The 22,121-nt window shown below is 39.3% G+C and overlaps 1 protein-coding gene across 2 annotated transcripts; it reads right to left on the bottom strand.

The window, feature by feature from the left end:
* Positions 1-930: 930 nt before the first annotated feature.
* Positions 931-14,992, bottom strand: LOC103721742 (uncharacterized protein At4g15970-like). Of its 2 annotated transcripts, none has more exons than XM_039116497.1 (5): positions 14,713-14,992; positions 9,649-10,014; positions 2,060-2,541; positions 1,834-1,937; positions 931-1,217 (listed from the first exon to the last, which is right to left on the bottom strand). In XM_039116497.1, the coding sequence occupies exons 1-4, from the start codon at positions 14,926-14,928 to the stop codon at positions 1,916-1,918; spliced, it is 1,086 nt and encodes a 361-aa protein (XP_038972425.1). In that variant the 5' UTR covers positions 14,929-14,992; the 3' UTR covers positions 931-1,217; positions 1,834-1,915. The 2 variants fall into 2 exon arrangements, with proteins under 2 accessions (XP_038972425.1, XP_038972424.1); XM_039116496.1 differs by lacking the exon at positions 14,713-14,992 and adding an exon at positions 11,396-11,863.
* Positions 14,993-22,121: the final 7,129 nt, after the last annotated feature.

Raw genomic sequence — 22,121 nt, 5'->3', positions numbered from 1 at the left:
ACACTGAACCGTCTCCATATCGGGCATAACCGACATAGTGATAGGATGGCACCGATATGGGATACGATATGGAGATGGCATACCTTGCTGCAAACAATGCATGCTTTACATATAGGTAGTCCATATGAGGCCAATGGTTCAGAAAAAGGATGATCGTGAACGGTTAGTAAACCTAATTAACACTCTCCAAATTAGAGGTGGGCATTGGGCCGAGCCGCCCATGGCTCGGCACGAAGCGGGCCGTGCCCGCTTGCTACAGTAACGGGCCGTGCTAGGCACCGCTCATAAAAGGGGACCGGGCTGGATTAGGATTTCTGGCCCGCGGGCCGAGCCCGGCACGGCCCATAAGGGCCTGGGCTGGCACGATTCATGGGCCAAGCACGGCACAGCTCGCAGGCTAGCCCGGAACGGCTATTTTTATGGTCACAAAAATAGCCGTTTTATGGCTGTTGGGAGGGTAAAATGGGTAAAAAGCCACAAATAGCCGTTATGGGCCAAAAAAATAGCCGTTATGGGCCACCCATAATGGTTATTTTTTTTTGGACAGACGGGCCGTGCCCATAGCCGTTTTATGGCTGTTGGGAGGGTAAAATGGGTAAAAAGCCACAAATAGCCGTTATGAGCCAAAAAATAGCCATTATGGGCCACCCATAACGGTAATTTTTTTTTTGGACAGATGGGGCCGTGCCAGGCACGGCCCGTGCCAGGCCCGGCATGGCCCGCCACCCCCACGGGCCTAGGGTCGTGCCGGGCTTAGCCTTTAGGTTAAGCCGGACGTGCCACGCACGGCCCGTTTGGTCTGTGGCCCGATGGGCCTGGGCCGGGCCTGGCACGGCCCGATGCCCATCTCTACTCCAAATTCAAATATAATCATAAATGATAATCGAGCAACAAACAGGAATGGCAACACTAGAAAAAAGAAAAGCATAATTATATAAAATTCAATCAGCTATAACTGATGTATAAAATTCTACCGATATAAAAAATAGCAAGGAGTACAAGTCTGATCGGCAATTGTAAGTTCAAAAGAGAACTTCCTCATGTATGCTCAAGTTGTTAGATTCAGTATTTTCCCTTTTCCCTTTTTCTTAGTTTAATAATTCTCCGGTCTCAATTTTCGCCGATCAAGTATTCACGTATGCTAAGACCAAGGAAATATGTAATCTCGCAAAATTCGCAGAAAAAGTGGTGTCTTGCCACCATGTTGTCAATGAAGGCTGCATATCATAAAATATTGCGATCAGGTGAGAGAAAACCATACTGAAAAGAGAAGTACAAGAAAACACACGAACGAGAAGATAAAGGAGGACTCAAGGCACAGTATAAGTCTCCAAAACAGAAAGCATTTAGATTTAGGTATCATGAACAACATATTTGTTTATTGGGAACTCTTAAGGAGTTTCTAGTCTAGTATTTACTGGAAAATTAACAACCTCAACCGTTTTTCACAGATTAATCAATATATCAAGATACTATCATAAATCATTTAGATTCATATATATTTCCTGACTCCAAGATTGTCATCAGCATAGCTTATGAGAAAGCTTAAGAATCCAATACAAAACCCCTGTTGACCTATTGGTAACATGTAACAAAGACAATAAACTTACTGCTCAGAAAAATCAATAAGGCATCTGGTAGTCACATGGCTAGACTTTACTGCACAGCCATATTCATGTAAAGCACCTCAAAAGAGACACAGATGTACTGGACTAATTATAAGATATATGAAAATACTTAACTGGAACATGCATGAACCCCGTTTTACTGATGTAATATAAATAATACATGCATTAATTTAAGAAATACAGAACCATCTGATATAGGACTAACCTCTTTTAAAGTAATTCACTGGAATATGCACAAATCATTTACAGCTGCACATCATCTATCAATCTACTCCAAGAAAATTTGTTCATGACTGTAGTTCAGCAAGACTGAGAAAATGAGCATGTGACCCCAATCAGAAAAAAATAGAAACAAGAAATGAGTAAACCAATGCACAGAGAAATGTAACTCTCAATTATATTTATGTTTTAATCTAAAATGTCCATTTTACCTGCAATTTTGTGGTACCCTCCATGAATACAGACCAGATCTCTTTATGTTTGGGGGCAGTGCCATATAGTTTCTCCAATCATCAAGCATAACTCTTAAATCATGAATCTTCCTTCCCAAACCAATACAACAGTTTGCATGCATTGTACAAACTTTACTGAAATCTCTGCTTGGTTCACAAATCCCACCAAAATAAGTGGTACTCAAAAATCTAATCCTTACTCCTATTTCTGCAAGCAATGGGTCATATTTAATAAAATTAAGCACATCCTGGTCATGCAACCCTGGATGTTTCTCTCGTGATGAGTACCAAAACTTATAAAATTCTATACTTCGGTTGTTAGACTTTACATAGTTGAATCCCCCATTAGGCCTGTTTCCTAAATCAGTGGCACTGCCCAAGTACTGGTCGCAAGCTATCTGAAAATCTCCATCTGGATAAAAATGTGGTAGTGGATCCCGGAACCACATGATATCTGCATCCTGCAATTAAACCAACGATACAGACATTCAGGAAAGTCCGGTAATCTACAAATATATGTGCATAAATGAAACGGTCTGAAACTATAAAAACCATCACAGAAACATGACAAGCTTTTTTAAATTTTTCTTTATTCTGCCGAAAAATGAAAATCACCAAAAAGAATTGTTCAACAGCACTACAATATTTATCTATATTTTGAAACACATAACCTCCTAAGCAAACATGCACACACACACACACACAGAGAGAGAGAGAGGAGAGAGGGGAGGGGAGGAGATTATTGCCCTGCACCTGCCTTCAAAAGACAGAAACAAGTCTCCTGAAAGAAGATACAAGCAATTAACAGTGTGACATGTCAAACATCCTTGACAACTCAGCAATTGGACATCAATCAGAGCACTTATTTTGAATCAATTTGCTGTTTCTTTCCAAATTCAGGATTAAAGATATTTGATAACCAATTATTGCCTGAACAAGTTATTAAGCAAGAGATCAGTTTGCAATCACGACAATAATGCTGCAATGATGACAAACAAATGCAAAACATGGTCTCTTTTTTTCTCAGAAACAGGATTCCATTATTTTATGAGTTGTCACTGTTCTGCATGGCAGCTTACAACCACTAAGATGACAAAATGACCAGTAACAGATCTATGTCGAAAAGTCACCTTAAAAATTTTCATTGTGAAGTACAAAATATTCATGGCAACTACCTATAAAGAATCCTACTCCTACACCTATATCAAAGGTTCTACATGAGCTCCTGACATTTCCATAAGGTTCTTTTCGCCTGTATTATGATGAGCAACTCAAACTACAGATCTGCGAGATCTCCATTTAGTTATAAGAAGGGCCATGTCAACATCAACAGGCAAATGAAAAAACAAAAGCCGAGAACAAAGGATTGTATTCCTGGGTGGTCAATGTTATGAAAAGGCCAAACAGTTATGGTGGGAGAATTTATCCCTCGCATCAACAGGAAAATCAGCTTGCTGTACAAGAAAGGAATTGTTAGTTCCAGCGTTGATTGACCACTCCTCATGAAGAATTCAAATAAAGAGTTCCTAAAAGAAATTCCAAGAACATTTCTAATAAACTTTTGCTATAAAGAGAATTTCAAAGTCTTGAACATTCACTTTGAAATTCCCTTTTATATAAATCCAAGATTTTGGAAAACATCCATTAGACTTGTCTAACAGATAAGCAATTTTTGAACCTAGCGAATTTAATTTACAAATCACAACTATTATAAATATTTTAAGAGCCTATTGCATTTGGAAGGTACTTAGGATAAGATTAAATGGCCAAAATCTGGACATGATCATAATAAATAGATAAATTATACTATTGTTACTTAAAGAATGGGATCACAGAGAGAAAAAAAGTTCAGACATAAAAATGGCGGTGAAACATGTAAAAGAATGGCAAAAACAGACCTTCAAGGGTTCAAACAATTCCTCATCCTCATAGATCTTTTTGGAGATCACTACATGAATTTCTTGGAAAATATAATAAGATATCTCAGCCTCATCTTTAAAACTGAAAATTATGTTTATTTCACCAATTTAAAACATGATAAGAACCCAGTTCTTTAATAGCTTGATAACATTCCACTTCCCAAGTGGCAGAAGACAAATCAAGATTCACATCTCAATGGTATTGATTTGAGATTAGCTGTACAATAATCTGTTTTCTGTGTAGAACTTCGTAGGAACATGAAACTCTGATGATCCGATCATTCTTAAACTATGGGATTAAGCACATCGAGTTGCTACAAAAACTAAGGTTTTAACTGTAATTCACAATGAACACAAAAATGAAAAAAAAAAAACACAGCGAGTTCAGATAAAAATAAAAATTTCATAATAGATCGACAAGATTTTTAAGTAAAGAAGATAGATCTACAAGATCCATGAGTGAAGATCATGAAATATACCTAAAACTTCTTGGTTTTTAAGGTTTTAACTGTAACTCACAATGAACACAAAAATGAAAAAAAAAAACACAGCGAGTTCAGATAAAAATAAAAATTTCATAATAGATCGACAAGATTTTTAAGTAAAGAAGATTGATCTACAAGATCCATGAGTGAAGATCATGAAATATACCTAAAACTTCTTGGTTTTTGAGCTTGTCACCCTAAAAAGGAAATTTGAACTCAATTTTTAATAATCTACACTTAAATCGAGCCCATTCACTCTTTGACAGCTTCGCTCTACAAACGTCACATCCTTTGGAATCCCTGAAAATCTGTCAACCAAAAATAAGCCCCTTGAAACTTGATAAGGTTTATGTTTATCTTTCTCTTAAATTTCTCATAACCAAAATCATAGCCACCAAGCTTTGTCTTAATTGCTGGTAATCAGCTTTATGAGTCCACATTTCACAATTATTTAGTTAAGACACATTTCACAGCTTGAGTTATTTTTAAGATTGGTTGCCAACCATGTTTTGAAAGTTCATCTCAAACTTGTATTGAAAACGATCTGAAACTAGACTAAATGTGGAGCTTTGGCCAAAACTAATGTATGAGGCCAAATTTATCTATAAATGGGTTGTTTATGCTATAGTTTCACCATTTTTAGCTTTCAAAGTGTTAGGAACCATTTTCTATATATTAAACTTAGATTCCATGTTTTGAGAAGAATTGGAAGCATAGTTAATATGAAATGTTGTATCATTTGAGGAATCCGGCGAAACAAGGGAGAGGGAGGAGAGAGGGAAAAATAGAGAGAGAGGGAGAGGGAGAAATCCACCCATGTTTTCATGTGGCCGGAGAAGGAGCACGAAAACCTTCTCTCCCTCTCTCAGCCTCTCTCTCTCTCCACCTCCCTCTCCCTCTCCCTCCCTTCCTCCTTCTCCCTCCCCCCTCTCCCTCTCCTCCTCCCTTGCTGGCTGTGGCTGCATCGGCACGGGCCTGAAAAAAAAAAACAATACGGTACCATACCATACTGTCGCGCAACCGATACGGATCCCAATATCGATACAGCATACTTTGATTGTTATATTAAATTTCAGAGATCTAGAGCAAAAAAGGTAATAATTCTTAAACAATCTTTGCTATCCAATTACCGATGAGGAGGTATGCAGGGGAGGAGATCTTGAGATCAGGTATGACACGGTTTGCTACTAACTACATTGCACTTGATAGCCTTCTTTAAAAAAAAAAAAAAAGACTTGCATCAGATGTTTGTCATTTGCCGAGTGGCAGCAGAGCAGATTTAGGGTCTGCACTAAGAGGAGTAATGTGGAGAACTTGGTGACGAGGCAGACATTTTAGTAGTGGGCCCAGAAGATAGTGAAGTCTATTAAGCCACTATACGAAGCCCACATCAAATTCGTGAGAAAGGACTGGAGCTGCTGGTTAAGAAAATAAGAGAAATGCAGTGCTTCAAGCCGTGGACATCGAGAGATACCCTCAAATGAGATTTCTAGATCATATAATGGAGAGGGCAAAAAATTAGATCAGAGAGGTAGACACGAAGCATGCCCAAGGGTACATCAACATCGTTGAGTAGCGATAGATGAGTAGGGACTTGCATCTAGCAGGTATGCAAAAAGATGAAAATTTGACTGCTCATGTACTTGAACAATTTTAATAAAATAATTACGAACTCTATATGCAACTTACTATCTGAACACGAGGTTCCACAACACGAAGAGAAAATGTCTGATAAAAAGGCGCCTCAACGACCTCGTATATGTTTACTACAAACTAAGATTGAGGCTGAAGTGCATTCAAAAGGAAGTAGATCAATCCGATCCACAATGCCTTTGTTCAAGATGAGGATGATTTCATGATCGGATGGCTTATGGGCTAGCAGCAGAAGCCAGAACTTGATGAGTCAGGATCGCTTCTATGACCGGCCAGTTTCGTAGCTAATGAGGTTGGGGGAGAGCCACTACCAATATTTCACATCTGCTTCCAACTGATCAACCACTGCCACAATGATCACTGGGGAGTCCATCATCATGGTTCATTGTCCAAGACATCCTTCTAGAGATATGACCAAGGTTGCTTAGACAAAGCCACCATGCTACCCGATCGACTCGGTCAGAAGGGCGATATCCATTCTCCTAGCATAGCCAAGCAGAGGGGCACAAAGATAAAGAAGGTAGTTGCTCAGCGCAACCTGAAAGAAAAAGAAAAAAATAGTTACAGCCCCGATGGAGAGAGTGAAGGAGTCAGTTTACTCAGATACAGAGATCAGTGAGTGTAACGATGATAATTCTGGTGATCATAGATCTAGTGGCCAGAGAGAAAGTGGAGAATATGAGACCACCATTTATGAGAGACAGCCATAGAATGGCCTTTAATTCACCGGTAAGTCCAGTTTACATATGCCATATAGGATAGGAACCAAGGTGCACGAGCTACTAGAGCCTATTGCAGCTGCTATGATATTAATGCCCTCCTCTGTTAAGGTGTTGTATGAGAAACCAGTATAAGCAAGAAGATTGTTATATTCTAATCAAATGGTGATGTATGCTTTCATCTTAGATGCGTGTGTGAACATTTGCACCTCGAGACACATGCTGATTATTAAGCATAAGAAATTTACACCAAGCAATGAGGATTTTACTTATTGATTGTTGGATCAGCATCTGCAATTGCTCGCAAGCATAAATTATATTGCTAGATTTTCTTACTGGTATAAATCCATTAATAGACAACATTTTATCATATAATGCTATATTCTCATGTTTTTCTACTTTCAGGATCAAATCATAGATTCCCAAATTATTTTCCCACTTCAGAAAGTGGGAAACTATACTTTTTAGAAAATTTTAGTCTCAAATCGTCTATGATCTTGTCCTGATTATTCTTCCTAGTACTGAGATCTCATCCACCATAATAGAACAAGCAACATATCCTCTTCCAATTAGTCATTCGCATGCATGTTTCAAATGGAACGTTCATTTTTCTCTTGATAAGTAATCACCGGACATCATACCAAAGATGAGTAAGAATCACATGTGAAGTGAGACTATACAAGGCTTCCAAACTAAAGATTCATAAGAGGGCAGAAAGTTGGATCAGTCAGAAGGGCCTTGCCAGATGGAAGCTGGATAAGGCCTTCCTTCTCCCCACTCAGAAGCTCCCATTTAGCCCATATTCAAGGAAAGTAAGGTACCCAATTAACCCATCTCATGTAGCCTAGCCCATTTGACAAAAGCCCATTTAGCCCAGCTCTATTCAACCCAATAAACTGAATTGAACCAAAGCAAAATTTTCGGATCGGTTTGAACCAAGGTTCGCCGTACCGGTACCGATAGACGTACCGGCCGCCTATCGGACCGGCACGATTCAGACCGGTACCGAACCGGAACATTCTTCCCCATCGGAGCCAGGGAAGAAGAAGAGAATGAGAGAGCGAGCGAGGGGGGAAGGGAGGGAGGAGAGGAGAGGCCGCCTGCGGAGGACCGCGGGGGGGCGGCGGAGGCCATGGGGGGCAGCCAGCGGGGTCGCGGTGGAGGCCGCCTAATAGGGGACGCGACCGCGGCCTCCGCCGCGCCCCCGCGGGCTCCCCCGCCCCGCCCCCCACCGCCCCTCGGCCCTCCGCGGCCCTCCACAGGCGGCGGAGGCCTCTCCTCCCTCCCTCTCTTTCCTGCTCTCTCTCTCCTTCTCTTCGTCTTTTCCGGCTCCGGCTGGGTTCGGCTCGTACCGGTTTTCACTGCTCTGGCGTATTGGTTACAGGCCGGACCGGTCCGAATCGGCTGGTACAAGCCGGTTTGTCAGACCATGGTTTGAACCAAATTTTTTAGATGGTCGGTTAGTTTCGGTTTCAATTTTAAAAAATCAATTTAAATTAGTTCGGCTTCAAATATAACACTAAATCGACCTAACTCGAACCATGCACACCCCTAGTTGAACAGATTCCTAAAAGCTATATCCAGTGCTGAGCAACCTTTCACTTCCTTCTCTTTTAGCCAAGGCCATCTTATATTGAGACCTACAAAGCTTATCGGCCTTCACATTGGAGTATGAAATTCAGCCATATGAAGCGGCTATAAGTAGTATATCACCTCTTGAAGCTCAAAACCATCAGTATCCAACTCCTACCATCTTATGCAAACATTGCTCTTGAATGGAAAAAAGCGATACACAAGCATATTCTATAGTAGCCCAGAAAAGGAGTATAAAGAAGTAACTAGGTTCAAATGCAATAGTATCACTATTGGAGTCTATAATTAGTAAATGAAAACTTGTTAAATAAAAAATTCACCTAAATAAATGTTTGATGTATCACCAAGAACCGTCTAGTTCGGGACGTACCAACTTGTACTGGTCAGAACCAGCATGACAACACCATTCGGGTTGGGGACAACTCCAAATTGACCCATACCGAGCTGAACAATACCTTACTGCCTGATACCACCCACAACCAGGATGCAAGCTATACTGCACTGATTCGTGCCACCCGATTTCAGATGATACCATGATAAAAAATGAGAAAAAGGACTCAGGAGCTATCTCATACCATATTGTACTATGCCATACTAATCATACCATACCGAAATGGTAAAATACTAGTATGGTACTCGGTATCGAGATTGCGGACCTTGGTTAAAACAAATAGAAATATAACAAATAAATTTTTCTCACTTTTAGCATGTGTGCATTAACTGATAAAGTTCTTAAATATGGGCATGTATCAAAATAAATTGATATGTAAGATTTAAGTATTCTAGAGTACAAATCGAGAACATAAGGAGCATCATAAGCTTGCAAAATAAACGAAGTTGGCAAGTTAAAACATGGAACACACCAATCCAAAACTTTTTCTAATATGCATTTCATAATATTTAAGGGAAAATATTAGATAGCCATGAGTTTCCGTCCAATAAGAATCGATCAAACTTAGTTTCTTGGCAATAGACATATAACAAGAATCATAAATAAACAAGTTCAAGATTAAATGAATAATAATTGATACCCATGTTCAGCATAACAATATGTCAGGCATGCATTTGCATACATGTTTTAAGAGATATTTCAAAAAAACGATTATGTTATGAAAAAAATAAATATCGTTGTCCATATTTCTTCGCTATGAATGGGTAAGTAGTTAAAAGCTTAGACACATGAATGGAGATAAACGTACTGAGAAAATGAAGTTGTATCCCTTTTCAAGGACTACCCGTAAAAATTCTATCCTTCTCCACATCATCTTCAAATATCCAGCAGACATAAAATGCTTCTCTCGCGAGAAATCCACTCCCGTAGTAGTAAGGGCAAAGCAATGGAAGTGTATGGACATGCATCGCACGTATGCCTTCCGGTCCAATGTAATTATCACCAAGTGGTTCAGAAGCTTACATGTACCATCACCAAACCGGAAACTCTCAATAAAGAGATCAATAATTGATCCTGGAGAAGCCCATGCGGCATTCAAGGTGGTCAAGATTACTGTTTTATCTTCCATGGCTGCCTCTTTTAGAACTTTCTCAAGCCTAGCATCCTCATTATCCTACAAATGGAATGTATATTGGATGATGTCCAAAATTAAGATGCAAGGAAAAAATCATATTGCTCAATGAAAAAATTCAATGGTTTATAGTTCAAAGGATCATGATGCAGAAAAATGAAAAGAATCCAACTTTCTTTCATTCCAATGTCAGAAATACAGGATGCATGGTTCAGGTAAAGTCATCATGGAATGGGCAAATGGTACCCAGAATTTGAGACTGTTGATCAATCCAACACTTATAATGAAATGTTTCTAAGCTAAAAATTTAGAAACTCATTTTTAAATTGCATGGTACTAAAATATACAATTGTTGTTATTAGGTATTAAAAAGTGACATCAGGATCTCATAAAATCTTCCATATTCAAATATATTAATTTAATTCCACTAACATCAATAGGAAATGGAGATAATAAAAATATAAAATAAACACTATTGTGTCTGTTATCTAATACCATTATATCAATTATACATAACACTTAATTTCTCTAAGGCTGTGTTTGGCTGCTGAACAACTAACTAGTGTGTAGATAGATTTAACCATTTGGTAAACACCTACAATTAGCTAACCACCGAATAAAATTATCCACCATTTGGTTGACAAGGGTTAGGCGATAAGTTGTGGAAAAAGTGAAAGTAAAGAGAGAGAAATGAGATATGTGATGGTTAGCTTTATCTCATTTTCCCTCGCAAATTAAATTAACAAGGTTAAGTGGCTTTTGGAGGCGTTGACAGAATAAGACCAACCCAAGCTTTTTGACATGTGTTTGGCTGGTTAAGCTGCCGACCCGTCCTTGATTAGCAGATCATCAGCAACCAAACACACCCCAATTGCACAGACGGATTCCTGAGATATAATTTTATTGCCACAAACATAGTCAATAATTCCTTCATAGATATCTCCTCGGCCCATAGAATGTATGGGTAGCCATGAACCACCTTAAACCCAAATTTTTAAACCCAAAAATTTCATCTTGTGGAGGATCCAAGATCTCAATGCCGCCATTATCATAGTTCAAAATTCAGGATCACCAACATAATTAAGCAATTCTAAGCATAACGCCAGCCTGACAACTTTCTATCTTTTTTCCCTGTTTTAAGTCTCTTAAAACCGAACAGATCCAAGTCAACCCAAATGCATCGTACTGGTCCAAACAAACCGGAACCCATAAGCTACTGGGGCCAGGTCTAGCCCTGAGTCACGTGGTCACGCGGACAACGTTAACTACGAACAATTGTTTCGTCTTCTTTTACGGATTGAGAAGAAAACAAAAGAAGACGATGACGACGAGGTATTGATTGAAAAAAGAAAGACGTGAAAACGATAGCGATTTAATAGAAAAGAAATCATTTTGAAAACCCCAAACTGGGGTTCGAGCTCACCAAATCGACGGCGTCGATGGGCTCGTCGACGGTGGGGATGAGGAGGGCGGGGGCAGGCTCCCACCGGACGGAGGGCAGGCGGGGCACGATGGGGGCGGCGGCGCGGTAGAGGACGGCGCAGGGGAAGGCGACGGCGGCGAGGACGAGGAGGGGGGTCAGGCAGCGGCGGACAGCGTCGATATCGTCCGCCGGAGGGGAGGCGGCGGCGGTGGCGGAGGGGGAGGAGGAGGAGGAGGAGGAGGCGGGGGAGGCGGGGTGCATTGCGAACCTCCCTGCGCGACCCCCGCTTAAACGTGGGGGCTTTCTCATATAGAGCCAAAGAAGGGGGCGGTAATAAGGTGGAGAGGAAGAGAGAGAGAGGGGATGTGGAGTTAAACGTGAGGGAGAAATAGAGACCGGATGTGGAGTTATTCGAGAGAAGAGAGAGAGAGAGAGAGAGAGAGAGAGAGAGGGAGGGAGGGAGGTGAAGGGTTGCCGACGTCTCTTGAGAACTACTGGTTTTTTTTTTTTTTTTGGCACGCGACTTCTGAACCGAGGTTTCTTGGGGAGTGTATTCGAGCAAAATGTGAGCACGTAGGTGGAGGCACGTGAGGAATTATGAATGGCAGTGAAGCGGTGACAAAATTGGGCTTTTTGATAGCCGTAATTAAAGTTGCTAATTGTGACCGTATATACAGCAAATCACAGCCGTTCATTTCATATAAATATATTTATTATATTTATTTCGGTGCATATGTAATTAAGCTCAAATGAGGCTCAACACCGATTTAATCGAACAAAAGTTCAACCTAATTAAATATGAAATTGCTCCATAAGTCTCATGTATATAAATATATTTATATTATATATATATATATATATATAATGTATACTATTAAATGGAAGCTTTGATTCCGGGCTTACTTAGAATGTTATATTATAGGGCATCGTGCTTTGTAGTATTGTGAGTACTTTTCTAGAATTAAATTTTATAATTAAAAAAAATTTGTTTTTTGAGTTTATTTGTTTGAACCAATTAAATGTCATTCAAGCTTAAAGAAAGATCCAATTCATGCTTGAAATGAGCTTGATTCAAGCTAGATATGAAGTTGAATCAATTTCACCTCAATATTTTATAATGAAGTTGATCAAGTAGACTCATATTAAACTCTTTTCAAACTAACTAGAATTAAGTTCTATGAAATAATTAATAAATCAAATTTGACCTCCAAATGCAAGCTCTTTCTAGCTTGGCTCAATTACATGTGCAAATAAATTTTAATAAATTCTTTCTACTCTTCAGGTGACTATAGCCACACAGCTGCAACCGTTGATAATTATTTGTTTATTTTTATAGAAAGATCTTGGTGGATTGAGAAAATTAGAATATTTTGATAATAATTTAATTTGTTGTTAGACCGAAGACCATGCAATAAGTGTGGAATCTTTGTGTAACCATTCTAGACATCTGATAATCCTTCCTATTAATCTTTTAGGAAATGATTGTACAAATTTTCCAAAGGAACAAGAGAAAGGAGTAAAGTAGATTGGGTGGTCAATCAAGCAAACAATTCATGTTTTTCCTTTTTCTTTTTTTTTTGTCAAATACACATGCAGAACATATGTATGCATGATCTCCAACATGATGAGCTATCTTAATAATTAGTAAATGGGATGAGTCTTGAATCTTGCAATAGTTTCTCCCTTGCTTGAGAATTGTTTAACTTGCTCATGTTCATCTCAATTTTGTTTAATATTTGAATAAACACATGTATATTATGCATATCATTTTCAGTTTTCAAGTGAATTAGAGTGGTTTGTTTTCAAATGTGGATCATTGATGTACCACATGATGGTCCTCATTGAGCAAGGTACTATGACCTTTGATATCTCTTCCTCCCTAGGCCCTGTTTAATGAAAGTCATGGTGATAATACAACGATAGTTTGTGATAGAGGACCAGAACTCTTTAGTTCAATCATAGAGTAGAGTGGATCCCAACTTTTATGTTTCTTGATATGTTTTGATATTTGAAGATGCCAACTGATGGAGGACCACTGTAGGAAGAAGAAAGAAAAAGGAAGAAGAAGAGAAGGAGGAGAAAGAGGAAATTATAGAGACGCGGGAAGAAGAAAAGAGGAGGAAGAAAGAGGAAAAAGCAGAAAGGAGGCTAGGGTTTTCTATTCGATCATTCAATGCCTAATTCATAAGAAGAGTGGCCTTTATATAGGCCTTACATGAGGTCAAACAATTAACGACATCAAAATTAGACCCTCAATCGGTTGACTAGGTCAATCGATTGATTACATACCAAACCAATCACTCGACCCAATTACACGACTTAACAGCTAACCCAATTAACTTGACTAAAGCAAAAGCAAATAACCACATCGACTCGACCAATAACAAAAGCAACTAATCAAATTAACTCGACCAAAATTAAAAGCAACTAATTGACTCCATCATCTGAATGAGGAGCTCTAATGTCCCCATCACCAACTTATAAAGTTAGTAAAGCCCTTGGCGTCTGGACCAAGTGGCTTATGACCAAATCCCATGGTATTAGGGTTATGAAAATAGTTTGCATCGCCACATATAGCAATTAAAATACATGGATGGATGGTTGATTAATGGATGTCCTATCTCAGCAAATGATCCTAAGTATTGCATCCTTTCCCAATTACATTCAGGGAAGAGTTCAATAACATAAGGAGGCATTGGATCTTAATCTACCATCCGCCGCATACGTGGCAACATAAATCGGTTCCTAGGGTTGTTTGAGAGGAGGGTACCCCATTGTGTAGCTCATTGTGTAGGGATCCTTCTATCCAAAAGAAAGAGAAATCTACAAAAATCCGTTCATACAATTATATCATGAGTACTCCTACTGATTGTCCATCAGATCAACACCCAGTCTAATCTAGTTTTTTCCATTATATCAAATTGTACAATTCTTAAATTTCCTCAAACTCTTAGATTAATCTGACTTAGACATCATGGCTTGAGGTTAGTCTGATTACTCGAGTAACCTCATATTGCTTTTCATCAAACAACTTCGTGAATAAAACGAGTTCAGCTCAGCATAGATCCTTCCATGCTTGTCTTTGCCTCTGCAAGTCAAGCACAAGTTACTAACTGATAATAATTCAAACTGAGCTTGAACATGGCCGGATTCAAGCTCAGCTTGATCACTCCCTTCAGCTCAGTTCATTCTTAAACTAGAGCCAAAGATAATATTACCAAATTATTTCCAACAAAAAAAAATGGAGAGCCAAGGACAATATTACCGTTGTATCCATCGAACCAAAATAAGAGAATAAAAAAAAAAATGACACTCACCGATTCCACGGCCGAGATCACAACGGGAGTGCTGCCGGAGTCCCACCGAGCGAAGGACGGGAGGGCTGCGATCGGGGCCGCGGCGCGGTAGAGCACGGCGCAGGGGAACGCGACGGCGGCCAGGAAGAGGAGAAAGGTGAGGCTGCGGCGGGCCCCTCCGCCGGATTCCGGCGGCCGAGAGGCAGTGCCGCCGACGGTCGGTTGCACTGCAAACATAGCTGAAAGACTACGTGTGGTCGTTAGTCCAACTCAGCGTGCAGCAAGTTACAGCTAAATATCCTTAATCTGTATGACAAGAATTTAAATTAAATTTGTGTTCAATGTCATATGATGCGATCTTTCCAAGATCTTTAAGACTACGACCTCGTCATCTCCAACTAGTAGTAGACGTATTCAATGCAGAGGAGAGATTCAGACTAAATTTTCTTTTTGTTTATTTACTGCATGCGGTGGATCTGACTGCCCCACTAAAATATCTTTATATTTGTTCGAATTCATTGGTGAATTAATTTTTTACTACTATAATTTTGTATGATATTCCTCCTGTCTCTTAGTTTCAAAGTCTTCCATGAAGGCCTCGTGGGCAGTACTCTTGGCCCTGGTTTCTCACACTGTAGACTCCATGGCTGTTTTCGTAAACAGTGGGTTATTATTTTAGGCATGCGTCATTGTTGCCCTCTTGGTGGCCATATTACAAACTAAATTGCTTTCTTAGGGATCTGGAAGATTTGAGTTGGTCATGCTTTCATCATAGTTAGTGAAGTGTTGAGAAATCAAAAAGCTTATGTCTTATGTATAAAAAAATGGTTCAGTTGTGTGGAATTCTGTGCAGATGATCCCACCCCAGTTACAAGTTGTGCGTGACACTGAAGCTATGGGTTGTATCTACCCAAGGACCATCTAATCAAAAAAAGTTTTTATCTTATGGATAAAAATGATGTGCAAAGAAAGTCATGACTAACTTGGACAACTGGATATGACACGTATTATATTAACAATTTCCAACTGAAGTGCCAATCAAACCTTTTAAATTACTGTCTACATTTTTATTTTTTTCTGGAGTTTACTTGAGCTCTACGGGACTAGGGCATTATAGCTTAATAATTTTTCTCAACCTACAAATCAACTCATGGTAGTTCAAAAAGCAAGGGCAAAGTCTCAAGTAGTTTGTATTATAATTATAGTGACATTTTTATTTAATTCTAAAGCAATTTTGCAATCCATTGGTGTCGTGCTTCATGAATTCCAATCCTTCTAAGATGGAAAACCAAAGATTGTCAATATCTTGAAGGCATGCATTTCAAAATGATAAAGAGTGAAGCTTGAAGCATATCGGCAACAATGTTTAAATTTAGTGATGAGTATATCAGGCTCCATTTGAAATAGGGAGGGTATTTTGCAGATAAGGAAAAGTTCTAGGTGGGGTGGATTGATACCAAGTTTAGTGGGGATAACACTAACTGTCATGTGGAGTAAATGTTGTTATCTTAAGTAATTATTGAACCTTTGTTATTTTTCTGTTTATATGTTCAGCCCTCGAAAGGTCGGAGGCACTTGAGGAGAAGTAGAGTGAACGACCTTTTATAGAGATGTCACAAGTTGCTAGGAATTTGACTCTTCAAGCTCCTCCTCGGTCCTCCGAAAGTTCCCCATTCTAGAGATAGTCGACTAAAGAATCGATCCATCTCAGTTCAAGATCAGCTTGCATGATCGAGCCGGATTCTTCCTCTACGTCGGGCTTCTCAAGGATTTCAAGGTCGGTCATCTTCCCAAAATCTGCATATTTCGAGGTGGCAAGCTTTGAGAGTAGATCAACTCAATCATTCTCAGATCTTGGGATCTACTGTACTTTGAACTTATCAAAGGATGATGAAATATCCTAGACTTTTTGGAGGTACTTGTTCATCATGGCTCCTCTTGCCTCTAAGTTTTCTAGACATACCTGACGATCAATTGGGAATCATTGAAAGCCTTTAAATGTCAAACTTCAAGCTCTTTTGCAAGCTTGAAGCTAGTAATAAGGGCCTCGTACTCGGCTTCATTGTTGGGGACTTCAAAGCACCCTAGTTTCAAAATTTTTTTATTTTATCTTTATTTTTTTTGGAGAGATTCGTATTAAGCAGGTTGAGCGAGTTGAGCATCACTGGTGATCACTACCAAGCTCTTAAGCATCAATCTCAAGATATTCTCAATGCTATGAATTTGGTCTCTACCACTAAAAAACGTTCGAGTTGAGAGATAATGGTTCGACTTCACTATATGAAAATGCAACATCTTTCAGCAAGAATCATGCCATAAACATTCCTGGTGTGGAAGCTAACATTCATAGTGTGGAAGCTTACTACGCTATTGGTCAAGGTTGGATGGAGAATCAACAAAATTAGTTCACCGTAGAGCACCATTTTCTGGTAGATATAGTTGCTACTGCAACTGACTCACGATTGCAAGAATTAAACAATAGATTTAGTGAAAAACACAATGGAACTTCTTATCTTAACTTGGCTTCTGATCCCATAGATGGTTATGGAATGTTAAAATTGATGATATTTGTAGATTGGCTGAAAAATTTTATCCTAAAGATTTCACTAAACAAGAAAAAAAATCACCTAAGATTTCAATTACAACACTAAGAACATAATGTGCCACAACATTCAGAATTGAAAAATGTATCATCTATTAGCGAACTCGATCATGGATTGGTGAAGTCAAGAAAATTAGAGATTTACTCACTCACAGATCATTTACATAGACTCATATTGAGTCTTTCAATTTCAATATTAACTACAAAGCATGCATTGTTAACCATGAATACATGAAAACAAGACATTGGAATAAAATGGATATATCTCTTAATTATTTGATTGTACATATAGAGAACGAAACTACCAAAACCTTTAGTACAGTCTATTATAAATGTTTTTTATTGTACTGAAGAACATCGAGCACAACTTAAATAATTTTTTCTTATCTATAAAATTTATTGTTTCATAATAATTTATTTAATTTTCAACAATATGTTCGGACCCCAATGGAAAATCCTAGTCCCACCTCTATTTGTAATGTTCTTGCTCTTACAAACTTGTTGATACTATAAATTCACTAAACATTGGGTGTGATCCTTGAGATTTTATTTCTAGTGTTGCTCCTCCTCCCCCCCTTCGCTTCTTCTTCTTTACAACCTTGTTTGCTGGAAACCCCCCAACTAGGGTTTGTTAAGGTGAATTTTGATGGTTTGATTTAGGGCCACGAGGTGGGTGAGGATTTAATATAAGAGAGCATAGAGGTCGTCCTCTGGCTGGTGCAATGCCTATCTAGAACTCTTCTATGCCTTATGTCGAGCTACGTGGAGCTTGGGAGGGCATCCAAGTTATTGTGAATTGCCTGTAAGGAACAAGGATCCTAATTGAAGGACAATCATTCACGCCAAGGTTATAGAGTCAGATACAATTAGTCATCCCTCCCTTTGAAGTATTAAAACAATTCTTCCTCCCTCCAGGTGTTCCAATTTAAAAATATCTCTTTTTTTTTGGTACAACGGCGCCTTATACAAAATGTGCATGAGTGCAGCTAACAAAATCAAAAAGAAGAAGCTAGAAAAAAAAGGAATAGTAACTTGGTTCTCCCAAAAAAATCCTTTGGAATGATGAACCGCAAAGAAGGTCACCCAGTCAGCCACACTGTTTGCCTCCAAGTAAACATGGGTGGCCCGAAAAGAGTCACACCCTCTCGATAGTCTTCAAGTGTCGTGGAGCAGCGTGTGCCAGTCTGCATCACTGTGCCGACCTCGAACCTACTCGATCACCGTAAACGAGTCTCCTTTGAAGTAAAAGCAGACCGCACCCAGAACATGCCTTGCATAGGAGATGCCCTTCCTTGCAGCTCTAAGCTCAGCTCCAATGACAGAAGTATCGAAGATCTGTCGGTGTCTAGCTGCCACAAGTTTGGCGTTGTGGTCTCTGATAGATTAGCAATCAATATGCTGATAGATTGGCAAACCTGGCACCCCACCTTCCTTGTTCTTTCCGGTGGATATCTCTTACTTCTGATCTACCTCTTCTTTGGTCCATCTACCCTTCGTATTTTTTTACTAAGATTGTAAGGTGTTTACTATGAATCCCAAAGAAATGATCCTAGATGCATAACAAACTTTGTAACTATTACGCCCGAACTCGGAGCGCGACAGACGCCACACACCTGTACGATGGACCGTACAGGCATGCAAGGCTACAGATCATATCAAAGTAATGACAAACTTTTAAAATTTATTTAAGTATTAATTTATTCAAATAGTTCTTACAATAGTTTCAAAGTAACATATACTAACATAAATCAAATAATCTAACTAATCCAACTAAAATGCCAATAACCGAAGAATCTTCAAGAATCTAGCGTACTCTCTAAGCCCCGTGCGATTGATGAGAGCACAAAAGTGCGACCTACATGTTACTAAAATGAGTGTTATTGTTAACCGATAATAATAAATTCACTAGATTAATATTATATTTGGATTAACATAGATTAGTATAAATTAGAGATAAAATGCACATTGAGTACAAATTTGAATTCAAATCGGGTCCGAGTCGGGTTCGGATCCGAATCGGATCCATATCTTTTGAGCCTTTGGAAAATAATTTTGGACAAATCTAAATTTGCCATAAGGTGCTGGGTAACCCATGACTTGAAAGATGACCCGTCCGTCTACAAGCCAAATTCCATATCACACTATTCTTTTTTATCTAATTGGACGGAACTTGATATCTCCCAGACCTTCCTCCAAATCCAATTCCATTGCAGGCACATGACCCATTTCCTCTTCTCCCGTCGCTGCCAGCTCTTCCGTGATGCTAGCAGGGGTCCCGCAGCGTGTCGCCACCGTGTCTCTAGCCATCTGCGACCAAATCCCCGCACCGCAGGCCACCTACCAAAGAAGGAAGTTCTCACCGTGCCACCCACCGCGTGCCAGCAGCGCGTCCGCATCTTCAACGGCATCATCCCGCGCGTCTCCTTCCTCCCGACGATCACGCTCTCAGCTCTTCCGTGATCCCAGCCGTGGCATCCGTCCCATCCCTTCCGCCCGTTTCAAGTGCAGCCCGGATCCGCGTCCCCACCTCCCGGAATCCCATCGTCCACGGATCACGCTTCATCATCAGCTCCACCGTGCCAGCAACGCCCGAAATCCCAGCATCCGAAGAAGGAAGCCCCAGCCGTGATCCAATCTCCGGTGATCCCGCACCGCGTCTGCACTGCGTCTTCACCGCGTCTGCACCGCGTCTCCACCACATGCCAGCAACGCCTGCGTTCTTCACGCGCTGCAAGCATCCCGTCCGCCCACTGCATCTCCTCCCTTTCGATTTCAAGCCGAGATCACAGCATCCCGTGATCCCCGCGTCCGACTGCAAGCATCCCGTGATCGACTCCTACCCGCGTCCTCACCGCGTCTGCCATCTCCCTTCCGCATCAAGCGCCCGTCCGCGGCTATAAAAGGAGAAGGAGGAAGAGAAGAAGGGTGTGCTCGGTGGAGGCTAAGAACCAGGGAGAAGGGAGGCCATCGGCTTGGGAGAGAAGAGAGAAAGAAAAGAACAGGGGATGCTCTGTTCTTTTGGGAAGAAGAAAGAAAAAAAAAAAGGAAAATTAGTATTTTATGTTCCACTGTGAGAGAGAGAGAGAGGGAAAAGAGAAGTAATTTGTTTTTATTTTTTCTTTCTTTATTTGATTTGCAAAATAGAAGAAGTATTAGGCCTCTAATCTCCATTTTTATTTGTAATCAGTTTTCCGTTTTATGAAATCCATCAATTTTCTTTCATGCAATCCCTGTTCTAGATTCAAATTAATTTCTATTTTTTTTCTTTTATGCAATCTTTTAATTTTTCTTTGATGCAATATATTTAATTTTCTTTTATGAAATTTATGCTTCAGGCTTCAATCTTCTTAGTGTCGTCTATTTTAATTTATGCCAAAGCTCTTTATTTTGATTAATTAAATAAATGCTTTTCGAATCTAAGTACTTGTCTTTTAGTTAATTTCAATTAGAAAACATTCAACATCCTCAAAATAATGTTTTCCTTTTATCATTCAAAAATCGATTTCAAATCCGAGTGAACGTTCTAATTTTTAAGCAACTCCAATCGCCTCCCTGTGGATCGACCTCTTACAACCACTATTCTTCGAGTAGAACAGGTAAGAGTAAATTAAATTTAACTTTTGTTCGTCGGTTCTAACAACGATCTGTCTAGCATATTTTTAGGTGGACAGAAATTAGACGAACAGAATTTTGGCGCCGTTGCCGGGGAGGCAAATCGAGAAGCAAGAACGATCACGAAGATCAAATTGGATTTTGGATGCCCGGAGTGAACGCACTCCGGTAGTAAGTTTTTATTTTTATTATTTTGATTATTTTAGTTAGTAATTTCGTAGTTATTAAATTCTGAAATTTGAAATTCGTAATTAAAGTTTTCTAAAAAAAAAGAAAGAAAAAAAAAATTAAAAAATTTTTTTTTTTTAAAAATTTTTTTTTTCAAGAATTCAAAAATTTAAATTCAAAATTCGAATTCTGTGATTCGAAATTTGAAATTTAAATAAAAAAAAGTAAAAATAAAAAATTAATTAAATTCAAAAAATATTATTTTTGCTAGTAATTGATAGGGTGCAATCCTCCGAGGTGATCATACCTCTATTGGGGCTCCTCACGGTGTAATCTCCAGAGCTTATTCAACGGGTATTCGGAGATTGACTGACGCATAAGGATTGTGTTTAGTTTACATTCAAGTTATTGCTTAAAAAAAAAAAAGTAAAAGTAAAAAAAAAAATTTGCTTGCTCATTTAATCAATACAACCTAATGACATTGCATAAACTTTGAAAAAAAACATTGATTATTTGTTGCATTTAGTATTAAGCATTTGCATAAAATAATTTAAGGGCAAAACCCATTAAAAAGATAAGGTCGGGAAGTCATTACTTGTCCTTAGCCCAAAAATCACCACATTGCATACTTATTCTAAGCCAAATTAAATTAAAATCAAATCAGACATTGGCCTTAAGATTTTCGAGCTCAATTAGGCTCTTGGAAAGAAGCGGCTGAAAGCCACTCCAGTGAGGATTTAGTAATTGGTGATGTCTAGGAAAGTTTTACAACAGTGAGAACTGTTACGGGTATTGTGGTATCGGTGTATCCCTTCTGGCACCACTGCACACCCCGGGACTTTCCTGGTCACTGGTTACTGGATCACTTAACTGGTAAGCTCAAGCTTAATCTGAAAGGGAGATTAGGAGCTGTCTAATCTAGAGAGAATTTCAGGAACTTTTTTAACCTGATAAGTCTCTATGCAACTAGATTTAAGAACCTACTAATCCTCACTTAGCTCTAAGACTAATAGGGTCAAATTGTTGTGTGGTGTTGATTGTGGTCATC

Source organism: Phoenix dactylifera, unplaced genomic scaffold (assembly GCF_009389715.1).
Source record: "Phoenix dactylifera cultivar Barhee BC4 unplaced genomic scaffold, palm_55x_up_171113_PBpolish2nd_filt_p 000097F, whole genome shotgun sequence".
Lineage (NCBI taxonomy): Eukaryota > Viridiplantae > Streptophyta > Magnoliopsida > Arecales > Arecaceae > Phoenix > Phoenix dactylifera.
Note: the sequence above shows the minus strand (reverse complement) of the source record. Positions and strands in the feature narration are given on the sequence as shown.